The following is a 19,832-nucleotide window of genomic DNA, read 5'->3' on the forward strand; positions in this document are numbered from 1 at the left end:
AAAATCAATTTTTTATTCTAAAATAAAACTCTGATCTACAAGGGACTGAATATCACATCGCGTTCCGGGCGTAAGAGTTCACGCCTGTGCACACACTGTTCCTGAGCACCGTACTCAAGGGGCGTGCCTGACTGCAGAGGTCACCCCAAACGCACGAGAGACCACGCGGGTGCCATGATTACGTGAAGCTGGTTGCCACCGGGGTGGGGTGACAACATTTTCCTAGTTAGTTACTTCTCAATGTCAAAGTCACAACTGACAACTGGACTGTAGATTGCACGAAGCAACAACACAGAGCTCAGAGCAAGGGGGAAATTCAATTCCCACAAGATTAAGACCACTTACATTTGTTTAGTGCTTCACACTTTCAAAACTCTCTCAGATCCACGGCTCATCCAGCCTCATGAAGGTCCAGTAGGGAAGGCAGGCCAGGTGGCATCACCCCACTTCCCGGCCAATCCATCTGTACGGTGAGAGGAGAGCCGTGGGCAGACCTTCCAGCTCAGTCCACAGAGCTCTCAAACCCACTTCCTGCCTCTCCTTCTTGCATGCCTTACCCAAAGGAGTTTTCCTAGAGAAGTGAACAGTTTTCTTTTCAGAATGCAATCGAAACCAAAATCCTGGAAGAGAGAATATTTTGTAGCATGTGGCACATCTTAAGAGGATGAGAAAGAGCAGTTGGATCATTATTTTAGAATTCTCTCTGGTTTTCTTCCTTTTGCAGAATGTAACAGTAATGCACAGCATGTTTTAGTCGAGGATGTAAATACTTCCCAGAGCATCACGGTCTCCATGGGCTTTTTGCACCCCCAGGTGGGACAGAGGCTTGCTGCAACTGGTTTCCAACTGGCAGGGGGTGGGGAGTGGTTAATTCCAAAGTAAGACAGGCCAGCAGCGGAGCCCTCCCAGCCCGGGAGCAAGGTCCTGCTCGTGGGGCACACGTGGGAGCTGCCTGATACAGCCCCCTTCCGTCTCTGACCTCAGAACGACTCCTGAAGGCAGCGTGCAGGGTCCCAAGATGAAAACTGTCCCAGTGCCACCTTGAGTTCTTGGCCGAGTGACAGCCTCCAAAGGAGCCCGGATCTGTATCTCAGCGAGGTGCACTACCTTGACCGTGGGGCAGGTCAGGGGCAAAGGACAAAGGCCGAAGGTCAGGGCCAGGCCCGCCAGATCGAACATACACGTGCTTCCTGCTCATTTTTAAAGGGCTCCAGAAGGAAACAGTGAAGCCATTTGGGCTTCCCTTGGAGATGTCTGGCAGCCAATCAAAGGGCGTGGCCAGAGGAAACCAGCTTGCATTCTCTCAGTGGTAATCTGGCTCCGACGCGCCATTTCAAACAACAAGGCAGTTAGGCCTCAAGTTCCCGGCTGATGCAGATGCGTGAGGCTGAAGACAGCTCTGCAGAGGCAGCCTGATTTGTGCACGAGGGTCCAGGTCTCCCTTCAGCAGCTGGGCTTGGCCGGAGGGCCTGGCCTCTGTCCCTGCGAGGTGAGGGGCTCCGTGCCAGGTGAACTAATGGTGGACAGAGGGACGGACAAATGCCACAGACATACTTGACAGGGACACAGATTTAGTCACACACACACACACACACACACACACACACACACACGAATGTCTGAGGTGCCGGAGTTAAAGGCTAAAGCAGAAATAAGTCCTACAGAGGATTTATCCCAACTGCCTTCCAACAAGTAACAAAACCTTCGCATTTCAAGAGCTACTAAGTGCTGGCCCAGGGAGGCAGACATCTGATCACTCACGACACGGAAGGGAATGGTGTCAGCAGGAATAAGGCTAGTCGTCGCAGTCCTGCTGGGGGCCACCGTCCTCCAGTGTGACCCATCCTGACACCATTGTGTATGCATGTGTACGCGCCTACAGCACGAGAAAATGCCCCAGGGCCAGATCTTTGGTCTTGGAATTTTCGGGAAAGACAAAAGGAAAAGGCACACGGTGACTGATTGAATAAGGGGAGAAAAAAAGTAGCTGGAAGTAACATATCGTTATTTTGATTTTGTTTGCAACGTACCTTTTTCCCCCACGAAAAGAGAAATTCAAAATATAAACTTTATTATTTTATATTCAAGCGAAACTTCCATCTGGGGGCTTAACACAATTTTAGGCCACATTCAGCAATTTTTCACTTTGGTGCCTTTTTACTTAACCCAATGGAAGAATTCAGCCCTCTATTTTTTTTTTTTAAACAGCGTGATATGCCTAGCTGTACCACCTATTTGCACACATGCGCACACACACACACACACACACACACACCCAAAAACTTCTACATAGAAAAATAAAGGATAAACATTATCCATCTATTTTGTACTGTATACTAGAACTTTTATATACAGAATGCTCTTTTTTTCTTTAATGTTTTCAGTCACTGCACATTTTCTCCCCTCCCGTGTGAGCTGCGATTATAGGGCTGGAGACTGCTACAGTGGGGCAGGAAAGCTACATTCCTGTCAGGGGAGGGACGGCAAAAGCCGTCCCTCACTCCCCTTCCAAAGTCTTCCCCCACCTACCACCACGGACGTCCCTGTGGACGGCCTTCCAGTAAGCAGCTGTCCCACTGTCCCCTCTCTCTCAGGCGTCAGGGAGCAGAGGGCCCACCTTGCCAACACCCTGCCAAAACAATCTCGGTGTGAGGACAAGGGAATGGAAGCAGGCAGGGCAAGTCTTTTAAAAATAAAAGATTCTGGAATCACTGCCCACAGCCTGTTCCTTTAGTACGGAGCTCGATTCTCCAGCTTGTGCTTGGTGAGAAAGTACTTGAAGAACTCATAGACAGACCAGGAAATGGCAGTGGAGGGCATCTGGTAGATGACGCGTGCCTGCATGCCCTTGAAGTAGCCGGGTAGGCCATTGAGCTGGTACACCGTCCTGAAGGCATTGGCCATGCCCGACAGCCGGCCACTGATGTTGGCCAGGTTGAGGGCCATGTTCTCCTGAGTGTTGAGGAGGGTCTTGCAGACGTCCAGGGGGGTGGTGGCGGCTGCAGCCAGGGCCCCGGCCAGCCCGCCCGAGATGATGTGGGACTGTGGGTTGTAGCCCCGGTGAGGGTTGACTTGCTCCTGCAGGAACTCATAGGTGATGAAGTGGATGGACTGGAAGGGAATGTTCATGGTCAGCTGTGTGGTGTAGCTCCGGTAGAAGGCCCCCAAGCCCTCGGTCCTCCAAACTGTCCAGACGCAGCGAAGCGCCGACCGGTGCGGCGAGTCGTACATCTGCATGCGCTGTTTCACAACTGGGGTCGGGCCGCCGGCAGTCGGGGGGTGGTTGGTTGGGTTTGGCCCCACCCCGGGTCGGAGCGAAATGGGCAGCCAAGCCGTAAAGAGAAACAAGCAAGTTTAGACACACCGGTACCAGGTCCCAGAGAGCTAGCACACACGCAGCCCCAGCCTGAGCAAACAAGCCAGCTCCGGGCTCTCCCATTTGCAGACGTAGCCCCAGGACCCGGTGCTCAGTGTCTCCTGCCTGCAGCCCCCAGAAGGTGGTCCCCGAACCAGGCAGCCACTTCAGACTAGACTCACTGTTCTGATCCCCTGGATCCCAGAGGCCTCCAGCATCGCACCTGCGGCAAAACTGAACCCCGCCCTCCTGGCCTCTCTGCCCTCCACCACCCCAGCTGCACGTGTGTCCCATCTTTTATTCTCTGCATGTGGCCTGCACACAGCGGTTTTAGCTTCTGCATGTCACAGCGCACTTGGAAGAAACACTGGAATTACGTGAGCCCAGATTCAGTGACAAACTCCAGTGAAGACCCTGGCTTAAAGTACAGAAGTAACTGCTGGGTCAAAGGACATGAGGCAACTGGGGGCCAACTGGGGTCCGTCAGGCTTGAGTGGTAATAGCCCCCTGCACTGCCAAATGGACACATGCAGTGCGCTCTGCTTTACTTGTAGCCAAATGAAGTCCTTAACTCAGTATATCTGCTTTTCTCTTTGAAAAGCAGAAACAAAATTCTTGCCTGGTGACACAGGCTAATTAACTGGTCACTGACCAGGTCCCTGGATGCACGGCCCTAAACACACAAAAACGAAGCCCACCTCTCCCAGTCTGACCCATCAAGTCCCCGAAGGTCAGAACAAGTCCCCTGTCTGCCAGGGGATGGGAGGCAGCTGAGAGCAAATAAGAAATTTTCACCTTAAAAGACAAAAACAGACACACTCATAACACAAGACTTAAAATGCTGACGTTTTACCCCTGATTTCCCTTCTGGCAAGGGACCATTTTCAGATGGGGAGAAAGGTGGAGAGGGTCATACATGTCACACCGAGAATAACCCAGGTGGGAGGATGCCCAGTAGCAGGCCCCAAAGCTCCTCGCTGTGCAGACCCGAGTCGGCTAAGGACTCACGTCTGCACGGCTGACAACCATTTTCCACTGCTCCCAAATTCAAAATAAAAAAAAAGATAACGCGGGAGGAGCTGGCTAGGACAAGATGGCCAAAGGTTAAATCACGAGTAGAGAGGGGCGCACACGGGCATTCCTAACACTCTTCGCTCCACATCTGCGTATGTTTGGGATGGTCCGTAATGATTTCAGATCTCTTTTAAAAAAGCAAATTGAACCTAAGCCCTAATAAATGGCCTTTGACGGCTTCACCCTAAATTTGTCTACGATTGATAAAGGTTAATAAGGGCCAGAGGGTGTGCGTGTGTCTGTGTGCGTGAGAGTGCGTGTACGTGCCTGTGCACACATGTACACGTACACACAGGTTTTACAGGAGTGCCAAAGACTAGCCAAGGGAGCTTGTTAAAACAGACTCCCTGTCTCTACTCCCCAGAGACCGATTTAGCAGGTCTGGGGTGGGACTAGAGTAAGCATTCCTAACACGCTCCCAGGAGATGCTGATGCTGCTGGTCCGTGGACCACAGGGAACAGGAACACCATAAACTCAAATGCCCAGCCCCTTTTCAAGGCCTTTGCTAATGTGGTAAAGAATTTGCTTATTCTGACTGGGGGCCGGAAGTCCCCTTGTCCCACCTTCCGTCCCCACCCACCACCGTTTCTCCTGCCCCTTCCATATCCCCTCCTGCCATTCCCTGGGACCATGAAGCATTACCTTCTGCTGGATTCATTACCGCATCGTGGAGCAGGGTGGCCATACTCCCAGCTATCCCTGCAAAACAAACTCCAGAAAATTACCCTCTGCGACCAGGTGTTCTGAGGAAGTTCCCGGAACCTAAAATCAGATGGAACCCTGCACAGAGCTTTCTAAGAAGCAAAATCTATGCCCAGTTGCCCTCAGGTGAGCACTGACTCTTCAAAACGTAAAGTGATGATTGAATGGTTGGCAAAAATGGGGACTATTACACAGGTGCCATGAGGCACATGTCTACCCTACAGATGTGTAGCCAATGCTGGGAAAGGTTAGACCTGCTGAGGCCGACGGCACCCAGAAATCACGTTTAGTGACTTTCCACCGTGGGAAACTGTCCAGATTTTAATTCTCTCCTGTCCCTCCTTTGTCTACGGACTAATTTACTCTGCCCTTGAGCTGGGGCAAGCAAAGGGGATGACATATATATATAGCTAAGAGGGGAGAAAAAGAAAAGAAATTTAAAAAGAAAGATCCTTAATAAAATCCAGGCATTTTCAAGAAAACAGGCAGGAGAAGCAGACATCAGGAAGCTCTGTGTATGGCAGATTTCCAGGGCTGGGCTGCAGAGTGATGACTTGTCTCGGAGACAGCAGACCCCATCTTGAGGCTCTCACTGGCCTGGCTTCAAGAACCAGGAACTTCTGAACTCTAATTCAGGCCTGGAATTTTGCTTTTGGGCTTCCTCCCGAGGCAGGTGACACTGCCCAGCAATTAAGATTAGCCCCGGAAGGTGGGAGGAATGAGCAACACCAGGATAATGCTTCAGAAATGCATATAAAGCCCCCTCCCCCCTCTGCACACACTTACGATTACCACCAGAAAGGTCAAAACGCAACCACAGCATACATCGCAGCGAAGCGGTAACAGCGCTGGGCAGAACTGTGTTCCATCCAACCGCCTCCAAGGGCTTCAGTGGCCCAGGGACCAAACCATTACACAAGGCAAACCCTAAGGCCACGGACTCAGGGGGACAGCATCAGAGGGTGACCCTTAGGGACCGTCTTGATAAATGGAACCAGGGGCCCATTTTTTTTTTAAAGCAAAATAAATGTCTGCAAACCCGCCAGGTAGTTATTATTACCAGGGTTTGCTGATGGAAGGGATGCTTTTGGGTTCCCTCTTAGTAGTACAAAAAGAAGGGGGGAAAGCTGTTGCTGGTCACTCTTATCTCTTCAGTGTTGAAAAATCAGTTTTGTTAAAATAAGGACACCTTATTCCATGCCCCAAACAAAAACCAACCAAAGCAGAACCCACAGGAGAGGGGGAAAGAGCTGCCCGCCCGCCCACCAACCCAAGCCCCCTCCCGCCTCTCTCCCTCAAAACAACAAAGGAAAACTACTCCAGCCCTTGCTCGCTGAGAGATGCCACCGAGACCAACAGCAGAGAATGGGGGCGAAATCCCCAGATCCCCAGAGGCTTAAGGTGGGAAAGGTGGCCTGTGCTGCAGCAAATCCTTTGTCAGCCATAAAACTTCTTGACCTTTTAAAGCTTAGTTAGATCTTGACGTTGCAGAGACCTGTTGAACCAGTTTTTAAATAGTCTCAAAGAAGCTGTCCAGATAACATTTTTTTTTTTGAATCCAGCATTGAAAAGTTTTGTTTCTATTCAGGGTTTTTTTTCCTAGATCTGATCATTAATTGCTTTTCAATGTCTTAAAAAAAAAACAAAACAAAACAAAAAAACAAAATGAAAAACCCACGCAACAATGCAAACTGAAACACCTCTGTCACCGACTTCCCCCAGGCTTTAGAAAGCGAAGGAGGGGAACAGAAAAAGCATGTGTGTGTGTGTGTGTGTGTGCGTGTGTTGGGTGTGTGTGCACACACAACTCTAGAGTTCTTTATTCGTAAGCAAGCGCGGCGGAGATGAGGCGTCAGGCTGCTGGGTCACAGGGAGGAGAACCCTGGGGAAGGGTCTGTTGAAGGAGAGAGCTCTCTAACTCCAGACAAACGCTTTCAAAATACCGTTGGCTAGGTGGCTGTTTCCTTGGTGGTGGAAAACAGCATTTAAAGTCCTTTTCATGTTTTCATAGCAGGCGAAATACAAGGCGTGGGCCGGCCCTGCGCCCATCATCATCACGTTGAGGCCTCGCAGCGGCCTCCAGAAGCCTTCAGTCCGAACGATTTTCTTGAGGGCTCCGTAGACACTTGTGTACTGCGCTTTGGGATCTGGATTCAAACTCTGCATTCGTGTCTGGGGGGGGAGGCAAGAACACAAAATGGTGGAAGTTAACAAGGATGGTAAAGAGGAAAAAAAGACCCAGGGAGAGAGTGACAGCAAACTGTCCATTTTCAGTTTCACAGGATTCCTCGGCGAGGAGCTGATTCCCTCCTTCCTGGACACGTACGCACATCGCATGGATTTCATGATGGCCAGCAGGGGGGAAGAAGGCTGGGGCCAGGATATGAACTAGGAAGATGTACCCTGCCACCAGCAAGCTGTGTGACCCTGAGGAATCCCTTAACCTCTCTGGACCACGGGAAGCCCCGATTAAAAAAACCAGGATGGTCACAAACATCAAATGAAAAACACATGTGAACCTCTTAAGACACTCAGAGGCTTAGTCAACTGGAAGCATTCTTATCCTGTGGTTCCCCCTCTGGTCCCAGAGTCCGTGTCCTCACTTACCTGAGACTTCCATGTTCTGAATGCTCCTGCTCAGCCCCCACCAGGAATCTCCCAGGGGTGCTCCAGACCTCATCCCACAGCTCCTCTAAATGCATTTTACATTTTGTCTTCAGAAGTTAGCACTTGACATATAAATGGTCCTGCTCTTAATTTCTTCCTGTGTGTAGCCTTGCCTCCTTGAGGCAGAACTCGGCTTTCCCCATCTCTGTTATCTGTATCGGACGACCAGGGCACTTAAGTAAGTAGGACAGTTAATTTATGTATCAACATAGCAAGACCATGGTACCCACAATGGCTCCAACTATGGCCCAACACTAGTCTAGATGTTGCTATGGAGGTATTTCTTAGATGAGATTAACATTTATATCATTAAATTAGACTTTGAGTGAAACAGATTACCCTGTGTAGTTTGGTGGCTCTACGCGCACACACTCTCTCTCCCTCTCTCCTGGTTTGGTCTCTCTGGAGAACCCTGACTGGTACAGGAGATAACATCTGCCAGGTGAAAGACCCACCCTGGCTCAGTCCTGCAAAACAACAGCATGCCTTCCTCCTCTCTGCTCAACACACACAGTCTAGAGTAGAGGGTCTCCAACCGTGAGCAGGGATATCCTTTTATCACCAAACAAAATCATACCCAAAGCTAATATGTAAAATGGAAGAAGAATTTCTCTAATTGAGAATGGGGGGAGAGCTCTGGGCTCTCTTCTCACTCCGAGGCAGGCACCCCTATGCACCCGCCCCCCCAGCAACCCAGCAATTCCAGGGCTCAGAGGAATAGTGTGAAAACCAATGATTTAAATTAACACTCATATGGAATTTAAGAAACAAACGAACAAATTAAGAAAAAAAGAGACAAACAACAAACAAAACAACAGACTCTTCACTAGAGAGCGCACACTGGTGTTTGCCAGAGGGGAAGGGGTGGGGGGTGGGTGAACTGGGTGATAGGGAGTAGGACTAAACGTACCGTAACGAGCACTGAGTACTGTATGGAAGTGCTGAGTCACTACACTGTACTCCTGAAACTAATGTAACGCTGCATTTAACTACACTTGAGTTTAAAAAATAAACAAATTTTAAAAATTAATGGTCATTTTCAGATGTCACCAGTTAGTAAAAACCACAAGGAAAATGGGCACATCATTGGCAACTTTTCATTTTGCCAAGAAAGGGCACGAAACAGTAACAACATGAGTAACAATCACCACTGCCCTCCATTACAACCATCTTCTATGAAAGGACATTTTTAATGCCCCTCCCCCCCAAAATCAAAGACTACCTCTGATTATAAGACTGTTTTTTAAATTAAATTTAGCTAAATTAAAAACTCACCACTTGGGGCGCCTGGGTGGCTCAATCAGTTAAGGGTCTGATTCTTGGTTTTGGCTCAGGTCATGATCTCGGGATTATGAGATCGAGCCCCGCATCAGCTCCATACCCGGCGTGGAGCCTGCTTGTCCCTCTCCCTCGGCCCCTCCCCCACTTTCTCTCTCTCTCTCAAAAAAACCCTCAAAAAACAAAAACAAAAAAAACCCACAACGAAAGAACTCACCACTTTACCCCTTGTTTTCTGGTGAAAACACCCCCTGGGCCCAAGCCCCACGCCTGGGCCCAGGTTCAGGGCAGTGCCAGGTGGGGATGGATGAGCTCAGTGTCCCTGTGCCTTTTTGTTGAACTGTTTTCTATTCTAACATGTCTCCAAAAGTATTCGCGGTGGCTTCATCATGGAGGATACATTATAAGCAAACAAGAGCAAGGGAAGAAGGAGGGAATTTATCAATCTGACTTTGCTCCGTGGGTGCTCCTGGCCGGAGCGAACCAAGTACGGGAGTGCAAAGCATCCAGTGTGCAAGAGGCACAACCACTTCCTCAGGATAGCTGAGGCTACCCAGGGTACTAAATTCTCAAAGACACTTGAAATCGCTCACATTTTACAGCAGACAAAGCTCTGTAGTGCCCGCCCACCGTCTTTTTCCTATAATTGCCCTGATGAAAAGCAGAAGCACCAGGCGGGAGGCGGCACAGAGCAAACAGGGACGGCACCCAGATCCCATCACTTACGCTGTGCCCCTGGGCTAGATGGTTACCGTCTCCCCACTTTCATTTCCTCCAGTGACAGAATGGTGGAGAAAATTAAATGTCTATGACCATTGTTACTATTAATGACAATAAAGGATGTGGTTCTAGTTACCTAACCCTGCAGAGGTCTAAGCGCCTGGGGGGGGGGGGCTGCGTCTGTCTTATTTACAGTGTATCTACGATGCCTATTAAAGCGTCTCACACGGCGGGGGGGGGGGGGTCCAAAAAATATTTGCTGAACGAATGGATGAACAAACAGACGTGTGCAACTTAGGCTACCAACAGGGGTGAGAGGGAATGAGGTCCGTTACTTCACTCTCCCCCCAAAATATGAGTAGCTTTCCTGGAGTTACCTGTTCCTCCCACCACCCCTTCCCTATTGATTAGAAGTCCCCATTTTGCTGCATTTCTCAAGCCCAGGGGTGACCTGCTGACCACACCCAGAGCCAAGGCAGCCTGTCCCTGGGACCTGTCAATACAGGGTAGCTCCTGCCAGGCCTGTGACTAGAGGAGAGGCCCCTGGGGACGGACTGCAGAAGCTGGCTGCCTTCTCCACCCCTCACGGCCCATTTCTGGCCATGGACAGCAAGACCGGCCTGTGGTGAAGGCCTCCCTTGGGTCCCAGTCGGTAGAAACAGAGGAGCCCCTTACAATGGGGGTGGCAGTGTGAGAAGACGCACAGGACCTGGAATGAGGAGCTGAGAGGTGGGATTCTGGACCTGACCCCTACTCCGACAGGGCCAAGCAGCCTTGGCTATGTCCTCTCATCCCTCTGGTCCTCAGGGTCCTCAACTGGAAAATGGAGAGGACTGGCACAGTGGCTGATTACCAGAATCATGGGGAAATGTTTAGAAATGTTCATCTGGGCACTACTCCAACACATGTTGATTCTAAACTTTTTTTTTTTAAATTCCCCAGATGATTCTGGTCATCACTCAGTTTGGAGAAACCCTAAAAAAAGGGCCCTCTCAACCCTAGCACTTTCTAGTAACATCCTGCATCCAGCCTTGGCAGAAGGGGAGGGAACCTGGGTTAAGTGAGGGGGGGTGGTTGAGGAGGCGGTGTGTACAGAGGGGGGGTCAGAGGCAGGAAGCTTTAGAGCCAGCCAGTCTGACCTTGTCGGTCGGAATTCCAGCACTGGGATCTCGAGCAGGGTCCTCAATGTCGGGGCGTGGAATAATACCCTCTCAAGCTCCCAGAGAGCTGTCGGCAGCCAAAGTGAGGTCACCATGGGAAAGGCCTTGCTCGAGCTGGCTGGCAACGATGACCGTCTCTTCTCCTACCCACCCTTTCTATAGTGTCAGGAAGGCTTCTCCCTGACAAAACTGCTCACATCGGGAAATTTGGGATTGATTTCTCACCTCTCTCTTTTTAAATTAGGGGTGAGGCAGCTGGAGTAAATTTTACTGAACCAAAATGCACCACCCCCTGTGGACACGAAAAGGACAACTGGGTATCTCTCTGTCCCAGGGAGCCAGGGGTCTACTCAAAGGAGGCCACATTTAATGACACAGGCCTGGGACAGAGGCAAGTGGCCCCTGAGCATGGAGGACTCAGTCAGGGCCCCTCTGGGCCCACCGTGGCCAAGTTCAGGGCCAGAGCCCCTTTAGTGCGATCTTCACTTCTTCAACCTGCCCACAGGGAGCACCCGCCCTCGATCGGGCACCAGGACGCAGAAAGGAGAGTCACCGGGGAAATAAGTAACAAACAACATGGGAGATAAGTGGAGAAGGACACAGACCGTCCTCGTGCCAGAAAGGAGCTCGAGGGGAGAGAGGGGTGGCCAGTCTGCACCAGTATGGTCGAGGGACGGGCTGAGAGAAGCAGTTTCGCCTCTTTGTTTTTCAGTGACTCTGCTTGTAAAAGGTACAACTGAGGGCCACGCATTTTTTAGCGATCTGTGGACCAGAGAAGAAGTCGGGGGTGAGTGGAAACCACCCATGCGTCCTGTCCCTTGATGGATGAATGAATAAACAAAAAGGGATTCATACAGACAACAGAATATTATTTGGCCTTAAAAAGGAATGACATTCTGGCATAGGCTACAACTTGGGTGAACCTGGAGGACGTGGTGCTGAGTGAAATAAGGCAGTCTCTCTCTCTCTCTCTCTCTCTCTCACACACACACACACACACACACACACACACACAAATACCGTTTGGTTCCCCATAACATGAGGTACCCGGAGTCTCCAAAACCATAGAAACAGAAAGTAGAATGGGGGGGAGGGGAACAGGGTTGTTCCCCGGGCACAGAGTTTCGTTTTTGCAAGATGTACGGTTCTGGGAATGTACTTAATGCCACCGAACCGGGCGCTCAAACGTGGTTAGGATGGCAAGTTGATGTTACGTAGATTTTACTGTGATGTTTTTTTAAAAGCCCAGTGTGAGGGTAGACAGAAGGAAAAAGACACAGAGAAAGGGCAGAGATTAAAAAGCACAACCAAAACAAACCAAAAGACGGAGTCAGAGAATTTCACAAACTGCCTTTCCTGTCCTGGGTTTCAGTTCCTCCTCAGGCCCAGCTGCACTGCACGCCCTTTCTTTATAATAAATCCCATTCTGGCCTTTTAATTCTCCACTCTTGGAAATTCGGAATGCACATTAGCATGTTAAAGGCTCTGGGAAGTCCTTCAGGAAAGCGGCCTGTGAATGGTGTTTAACAAGGCACTTGCTACGAGTTTGTCTTGGGCAGCAGAAACCCTGTCTCGTGGAATAACCAGTTCCACCGTGCGGAACACACTTCGAGAAAACAGCTGTAGTGGTGTGGGCCCTGGACGCAGGAAGCGCAGAGAGCGGCTCGGGGTGTCAGGAGGATGCCCCGGGGCAGCCCAGGCACAGACAGCGCCTGGGAGGAGCAGCCTGCAAGACAGGCCCCAAAAGCAGCAAGGCCAGGAGCAGCACGAGGTAGCTGGCCCAGAAATCAGGAGACTGGGTCTCGGGCCTCGTCCTGCCGCTCCCTGTGTGACGGAGCGAGTCTCCTTCAGCTCTAGAAGGGCAACTCTATAGCATGGTTCCACGCCGGTGACACAACCTCTGTATCTGCCTTCAACAGGCTCCATAAGCTCCCAGCAAGGCCAGGATGGAGGGAGGGGCAAGGGCCTTGGCTCAAACGTGTCCCGTACCCCCCCCCAAGACAAATCAGCATGAGCCCGCCTTGCTGCCCTGCTCTCCTCTTGAGGGGAGGAGGGTGGGCGGAGAGTGGAAAATGTGTGCTCTGCCTCAGATGAGCTCGCAGGATCGTATGACAGGAGCTGCAAGGGCCCTGGGCAGAGGGCACACATAGCTCGGCACCTGCCTAGTCAGACAGGAAACTGGCACCCAGCAAGAAAAGCAAAGGGAGCAAGCAGAGCCTGGCAGGGAGACCTCTGACCTCCCTGCGTATCCTGCCCAGCCCAAGGACCCGTAGCATCGTGGGACCACAGGACCACTGTCCTCCCACCTGACCCGAATTCCAAGTCCTCCTTCCTCCTTGCCACACTCCTGCTTCGAGGAAGGTGCTATGGGGAGACAGGGCAGGAATGGGTGTGTGCGGGGCTCCCGGATCATGGTGTGAGCAAACATCACAGCACAATGCCCACCCACTGAGGGACCAGGGCTGGGCCCCAAAAGGCTACCCAGGAGTCTCTGCTGTTCCCGCCTTTCTCCCAGAGAAAGGAAATTCCCTTCAGGCACCCACAGACTGCTACGAAAATGCCAAATCATACCAGTGTCTGCCACTCAGTGTCCGTTGCAAAATAAGCAGTCAAATCAGTAAATTTAATTCAATCCTGTCTGCCACCAGTTCTCAGGGGGCAGTGGAACCATGGCCTAAGCCAGACTGCAGGTCCCAACGGCAGCCCGCACCCTATTTTCCCAGCCCACAGCCAGCCGCCCGTGGACACACGGTCTCACCCTTCAGCCCTGTGCCCGAACCTCTCCCACTTGCACCCACAGCCCATCCACGGCACTGGGGTCTGCTGGTGACACTCCAGCCCCCATCCACCACCACCCAGCGCAGACTGTGTCAAGCCGAGGACATCCCTGCAGGCGGCCGGGAGAGAGAGGCTTTTTTGGCACAGGGCTTTGTGAGGAAAGAACTGTCTTCCAGAATGTCTTCCGGAATGGAGCTACAGACCTCATCAAGGGCTCAGAAAGTACTATCCTTGCCTTCCAAAATCCTTAGTAGGCACGCACGGCAGAGAAGAAACCCAAACCACATCAAGGAGAAGCACGCCCACCCAGGAAAGCCTTCAGCTCTCTCAGGGTTCCAACTCAGAATCTGCGTCCCGACCTGGAACCTCGTCCTTACTATGTATGATACGGAAAAGACGGACAATCACACCCTGGCCCTCTGAAAACACTTGCAGAAATCATCAAAATCGGGGCATGCGGATACCGCCCGGCACCATCCCCACACACATTAACCAGGAACAGGGCACTGCAGGAAATACTTTAAGGAGAACCACACTAGTCACGGCAAGCAGAGGCACATCGAAGTTTATTCTCAAGTTCAAAATTCCCAATCATGTCTTCTTAAATCTCCCAAATTGGCAAAAGTATAGACATAAAGAGAATGTACTTTGTCTCTCTTTTTTTAATCAAAAGGAAAACTTGATCCTCTTAAAGTTAAGGAACCAGCAAGAGAAAAAGGACTCCTTAAAGGAAGTCCTTGCCTCCACCCACCACCCCCAAAAAAGGGGGGCACCAGGTAGGGGAATGAAGCATGTGGTGGTGTGGTGCGTGGGGAGTTCCAGGCACATACATTCTGAAAGCCCCTGGTGAGAACCACTATTTTAAAGCAGCAGACGGCCAGCTCACTCTCCCATCGTGAGAAGAGCTGCACCAAGACAAAACAGATGAGAGCTGGTGGGAACACACCTCGAGCTAAATCGTGTCCGCACCGATTTCCCTGCCTCCCCTATCAGAAGGGCCAGACACCCCTCCATTCACGGTCACCCTGATGCTCAGGAGAGGGTGGGAGGAAGGAGACTCACACACGGAAGAGCAAACCAGCAAGGTCACTCTGTCTTTCCACTCACGTCCCACAGGAGGCCCGATTTTCATCTGAACAGACCAGCCACACTCCAACGTTCCTGGTTGCGGGCTGTCTCTAAAGTGTGGGGTCTGGCCTGCGAAGCGGTCGCACCATCTCTCACTCATACTCTCCAGACGGAATCCTGAAACCTCCAGGGCCCATTAGAGGTGTGCTTCGGGGCACTGCTGTTTCTAAGGATAAAATGCCTAAGTATTTAGGCATTCCACCCAAAAGAACCACATTTCCACCAAAAGAACCAAAAGAACCAAAACCAGGGGAGAAGCCACGGCCCCAAACACCACTTCTCCTGGGACCAGGCCACAGTATGAGGAGTCAGACAGACCCCAGATCACATACAGCCCAGAAAGTGTGGCAGAAGAGGGGCCGCTTGCTGTCCCTCGAAAGAGGAACAGTATTGCAACTGCTAAGAAATGGAGCGGTCTTTACGATCCCATCTTTCTAATTTGATTTTTTGACTTTGTGCATATGTTATTTTGATTGAAAAAAAAAATAAAAGGTCAACAGGGCGGGGAGAGGAAGTGAACAACTCTGTCAAGGGGGAATGTGAATGTGCAGGGGGGCCTGGGAGCCAGAGGAAGGTATGGCTGAAGGGTATGTCCGAGGGGAAATGCAGAGGTAAGGTGCAGATGGAGAGGTAGCCCTGGGCTCAGGAGGCAGGCTGAGCATTAGATAATCAATAAATGTTCGCTGAGAGAAAGGCAGGTTGGGGCTGGACTACGGGAGGCCCTGAACAGCTTGCTCAGGCATTTGGAATTTACTTTATAGTCCAGTGTTTCCCGTGGTTACATACTGCACACGACGGTAGCCAGGAGGAGCCACCCGGTGAGCAACACGGATGGGACCTCCAGCGCCTGGGAGAAGGGATCCTGCAACAGAAGCCCTCCCTGCCAGGTCCCGTTACAGGCTGGCCACGCTCTGCTCTCTACAAAGCTGTGGCCACGAGCAAGGCCACTGTGCCACTACCCCGCACCCACGGGCAGCAGCTCGCCACCCTGCTACGGCTCAAAGCACATTTCCACATCCCTTTATCCTACAAGCTAAGCCTGGTCACTCCTCCCCTTCTCTAGAAGATTCTCCAGCAGACCGAGGCAGGGATGAAAGAATCCGTGCCTGGCTCAGACCCAACATACCCAGGACATACTGACAACAGCCAGTTTGTGGTTGGCCCAAAGGATTAAATGCTGCTCCAGAGGTGCTAAAATTCCCAAGATTCCAGGTAACAGGGTTCTGAGTACATGGATGGGACTGGTGACCCACCGGGAGATGCGAGAGGGGAACAACACTGGCCTGGAGGGGAGGCCTGAACCTCCGGTCACTCCTATCCACCTCCTCTGGCTCTAGCACAGGTCCCGGATTCTAGTCCCACATCTAGTATTAAGGATTGTGTGGCCTTAAGCAAGCCAGCTTGCTTCTCTGAGCCCCAATGCTTCTATTCACAAAATAATCATAACAATAAAACAGTCATACTAGCAACTAATTATCCCAATCTTACAAACAAGGAAACTGAGGCACAGAAGGGAGGCACAGAAGGGAGAAGGAACTAGCTCCCGAGTTCATAGAGTACACACAGACTGGAAGCCAGGCATACTGGCTCCAGAGCCATGCTCTGAACCAGGAGGCCACCCAACCTCCTGCTAGGGGGTGGACAGTGAGGGATCACAGGTGACCTCAACTTCCTTCCTGTCTCTGATGTGCTCTGATTCTCCTACAACGCTAAGTGATATGTATATCACCCCGTATGTACCCGACCTTTCTGAAGAGGGAGTAGCCCCAACTACGTCAAAGTTCCCAAAATCCTCACTGGTTTTGGACCACAAAGCTCCTAAGGGATCTATGTCCACGCTGCAAGCAGGGTACTTACAGAGTCATGAGCCCAATCACATGGAGGTCACAGAGCTTCACTGTTTCGCATGGCTGGCCAGCAGCCGGGCCACGGGTCCCAAGTGGAACTGGGTAATAGTGGCTCGTTCAGTACAAACCCATTCTCTCTCCTCAAAAAGAGCTGGAGCCATTTGCCCACCAGGGTCGTGGGCAGGAGAGGCATGCTGATGGATGAAGCCTGGCACTCCCACAGTATTCAAAGGCTAGGACTGAATATTCCAAAGTTCAGGCTGCTTTCGGGAAAGAATTTAATTCACTGAGAGATCCTGGCCTCGCCAGGGCCTCCCCTGACTCAGCAGCCTTGTCTATGTCATTGGCTTATAAAACGCCCCACCTACAAGTAAGGACAAGATGTCAGGGGCAGAACTGAAGAAATACCTCATTCTCAAAAGTGTTTTATTTTCCTTGCACATAGGTAAACTTGCTGAGGCATCGCAACACCACATCAAAGAACAAATTTAATGCAAGAATCCACACGGAAATACCCTAGCAGCACATGACGCCACCCCAAGGCACCGGGATTACCTGCGTGCAGAAGAACAGGACCCAGGCACTGATTCTCCACATGACCATTCCAGGCTCCGCTCCCTACCTTCAGCCCTGGCGGCTCTGCTGTCATGGTTTGGCACGTTGGGGCTCCTACGGGCTTTTGTTTGATTTCAGCGTTCTGCCACCCATCAAGCCCCCAACCTCCACTTTGTCTTCTCTAAAGAGGAAATAGTTCCGTGACTTGCCCAAGCTCCCAGAGCTGGTCACCACTGTGCCAGGACTGGCCAGCACTCCAACTTCCAGACCCTGCCCTGCTGACCATCCTTCAGCCTTTTGCTGAAAATCCCAACTGTGGAATCTCAAAGACGTCTTGTTCAACCACCCACCAGCCTGATGCTCAGATGGTCCCTAGGGTTTGAAGTTCATCCGTTCAATCAAAAATTACACGGTGGGCTTCCACTACTCTAGGCCTGACTCTGTGATTAGGACCTGAGGACACAAAGACGTCCCCTGTCCTCAACCCCCTCGCAGTCGAAGTCCTATTCTGTTTTTCAGCTGTATCCGCTTGGGGGAAGTTACTCAACTTCTCTGAACGGCAGTTCCCTCATCTGCGAAAACCCCTCCCTCGCGTGCTTTCTGCAACGGATACACAAGAAAACTTCTCAGCACGTGGGTCACCTGGCACAGGACAGGAGGTGCTCAACACATGTCTATCACCTTTGTCATTATTTTTGTCAGGGCTCCAGCATGTTCCCTAAACCACCACCTATGTTAATAAAATGGCTCTGAAATCTTATTAAGAACCACCAGCAAAACTAGCTTAATCTTGCCGGGAAGGTGTGGGGCTTTTCCTCCTGCTTGCTGACAAATGGCTGTTTGGCATAAATGATCTCATTACAGGTCTGAACGTCGGACTACAGAGTAGGATAGCCCATAAACCACACGCACCCAGGTTCCCAGAAGGAAGCGGCCAGCCAAGGGGCCCTGGTGTTGAGGACTCCATGCCCCAGTTCCTCTAACCTCACAAAGTAGGGACAGGAGTGACACGCACCCCCCACCCCCTCTGATCAGAAAGAGGCTGAACAAAGCAAGGTGGCCTTCTTGTTTCCACGGGATTCCAGACCCACAAGGGCCAGCGCTGCAGGCTCGAGGGCCCCGCCTGGGTCTAAACCACGCCCCCGCCTGCTTCCTCCTCACACCTTTGCACCTTTGGCAAGTGATTCAATCTCTCTGAGCCTGTTCCCTTATATGTGAATGGGGGATCATAACAGCACCTACCTCCTAGCATCTCTGTGAGGATTAAAGGAAACAATGAATGACAAGCCCTTTGCCTGGGGTCTGGCGTGTGTGGCGTTTTATTTGTTTGTTTGTTGGATAAACAGCAAATTCCTAGGAAGATGTAACTTTTACTCTAATTCCTTCATAAAACTCTCATTCCCTCGGAGGAGATCAGCCCTGGTTGGGAGCAACACCCCGCCCCCCACCATGACCACACACTGAGACCAGACTACCTGAGTCACCCTCACGACAGGCTGTGGTTCTGCTGTCTCTTAACAGAAGAGAAACCGAGGCCCAGAAAAGCCAGGGGATTTGCCCACAGCACTCACGAGGGCCTCTGTCCCTCCCACCGGCCCCACTCCCGCATTCACCCTACTGGGCTCTCAATTTCTAAATGAACGGACCTGACTGCTTACATTAATCCCAATTACGTAACTGAGGGAACTTGGGTAGCCGGAAAGGTAGAGGGAAAATCATCAGTGTCAGTTTACACAGCGCAGAAGGTCCAAGATGACAGTGCCCCGGAAAGCTGGCTCGCTGGGCCTGGCTGCTCAGCGCAAGGACGGTTCTGGAAACCTTTAACCAGGGCTAAAGTCCCAAGGTTCCCTGACACTGTGGACTGCAGTCCATTCCCTCGAGGTCACCACCGTGGAAAGGGCCCTCCCCGTGCTCAAGGACTGGCTCCTCTCTGAACTGTAGAGAAATAGCCAGCTGGGGCCAAGAGGAGCTACAGCACTGGGCACGGGCAGTCCTCGGTGGGTTCTGCCCCGGTCCTGGGCTCCACGGTCACCCTGTAGGACCTGGGCCCCCACCGTGGGTGTGGGCAGGCTTGCAGGTCCCTCGGACTTGGGGGGATCAATCCACATGGTGCTGCAGGGCACGGATGTTTCCACCAAGTGTGTCTCACTTTCCCAAACAGGGGCAGTCCCCCCAAAATGTGCACCTAAACGTGAGTATGATCGAAAGGACAGAGCCCTGTTCCAAGAGTGAGAAGACCCAGACTCCAGGCCAGCGCTGCCCTCAAATCCCTGAGGACCTCGGAGCAATCTAGCCTAGCTGGGCATCAATATGGGTTTCGACTGGCAGGTAAACACCGGAATAGACGGGAGATTTCTTCTATTTTGTTCATGGATCTGTTATAATTGCAAATATCTGTCAAATGGGTCAATGGAGTTAATACTGATGTCTCTAAGGAGGTCCTTTTTGGCCTCGTACGGTCTAAACCTATGAAACTGGTAAAGAATCCTTTGAAAAACAAATGTGTGTCGGTTGTGTCTTATTTGGGGGAGATAAACCTATATTTCTACATTACTATACATCAGGCC

At 51.3% G+C, this 19,832-nt stretch overlaps 1 protein-coding gene across 4 annotated transcripts in view; it reads right to left on the reverse strand.

The window, feature by feature from the left end:
- Nucleotides 1-2,322: 2,322 nt before the first annotated feature.
- Nucleotides 2,323-19,832, reverse strand: part of SLC25A37 (solute carrier family 25 member 37) — a 36,705-nt gene continuing 19,195 nt past the window's right edge. Inside the window, exons 1-4 of one of the 4 annotated variants that reach the window (XM_026518982.4) lie at nucleotides 17,266-18,251; nucleotides 7,076-7,304; nucleotides 5,073-5,129; nucleotides 2,323-3,251 (exon numbers count right to left, since the gene is read on the reverse strand). In XM_026518982.4, the coding sequence (XP_026374767.1) occupies nucleotides 2,731-3,251; nucleotides 5,073-5,129; nucleotides 7,076-7,304; nucleotides 17,266-17,313 (855 nt within the window). In that variant the 5' untranslated portion in view covers nucleotides 17,314-18,251 and the 3' untranslated portion in view covers nucleotides 2,323-2,730. Of the gene's footprint in view, nucleotides 3,252-5,072; nucleotides 5,130-6,450; nucleotides 7,042-7,075; nucleotides 7,305-17,265; nucleotides 18,252-19,832 lie in introns of those variants that run through there. The other 3 variants (XM_026518981.4, XM_026518984.4, XM_048212283.2) reach the window with 3 other exon arrangements.

This window comes from Ursus arctos, unplaced genomic scaffold, assembly GCF_023065955.2.
Source record: "Ursus arctos isolate Adak ecotype North America unplaced genomic scaffold, UrsArc2.0 scaffold_11, whole genome shotgun sequence".
NCBI classification, from domain to species: Eukaryota; Metazoa; Chordata; class Mammalia; order Carnivora; family Ursidae; genus Ursus; species Ursus arctos.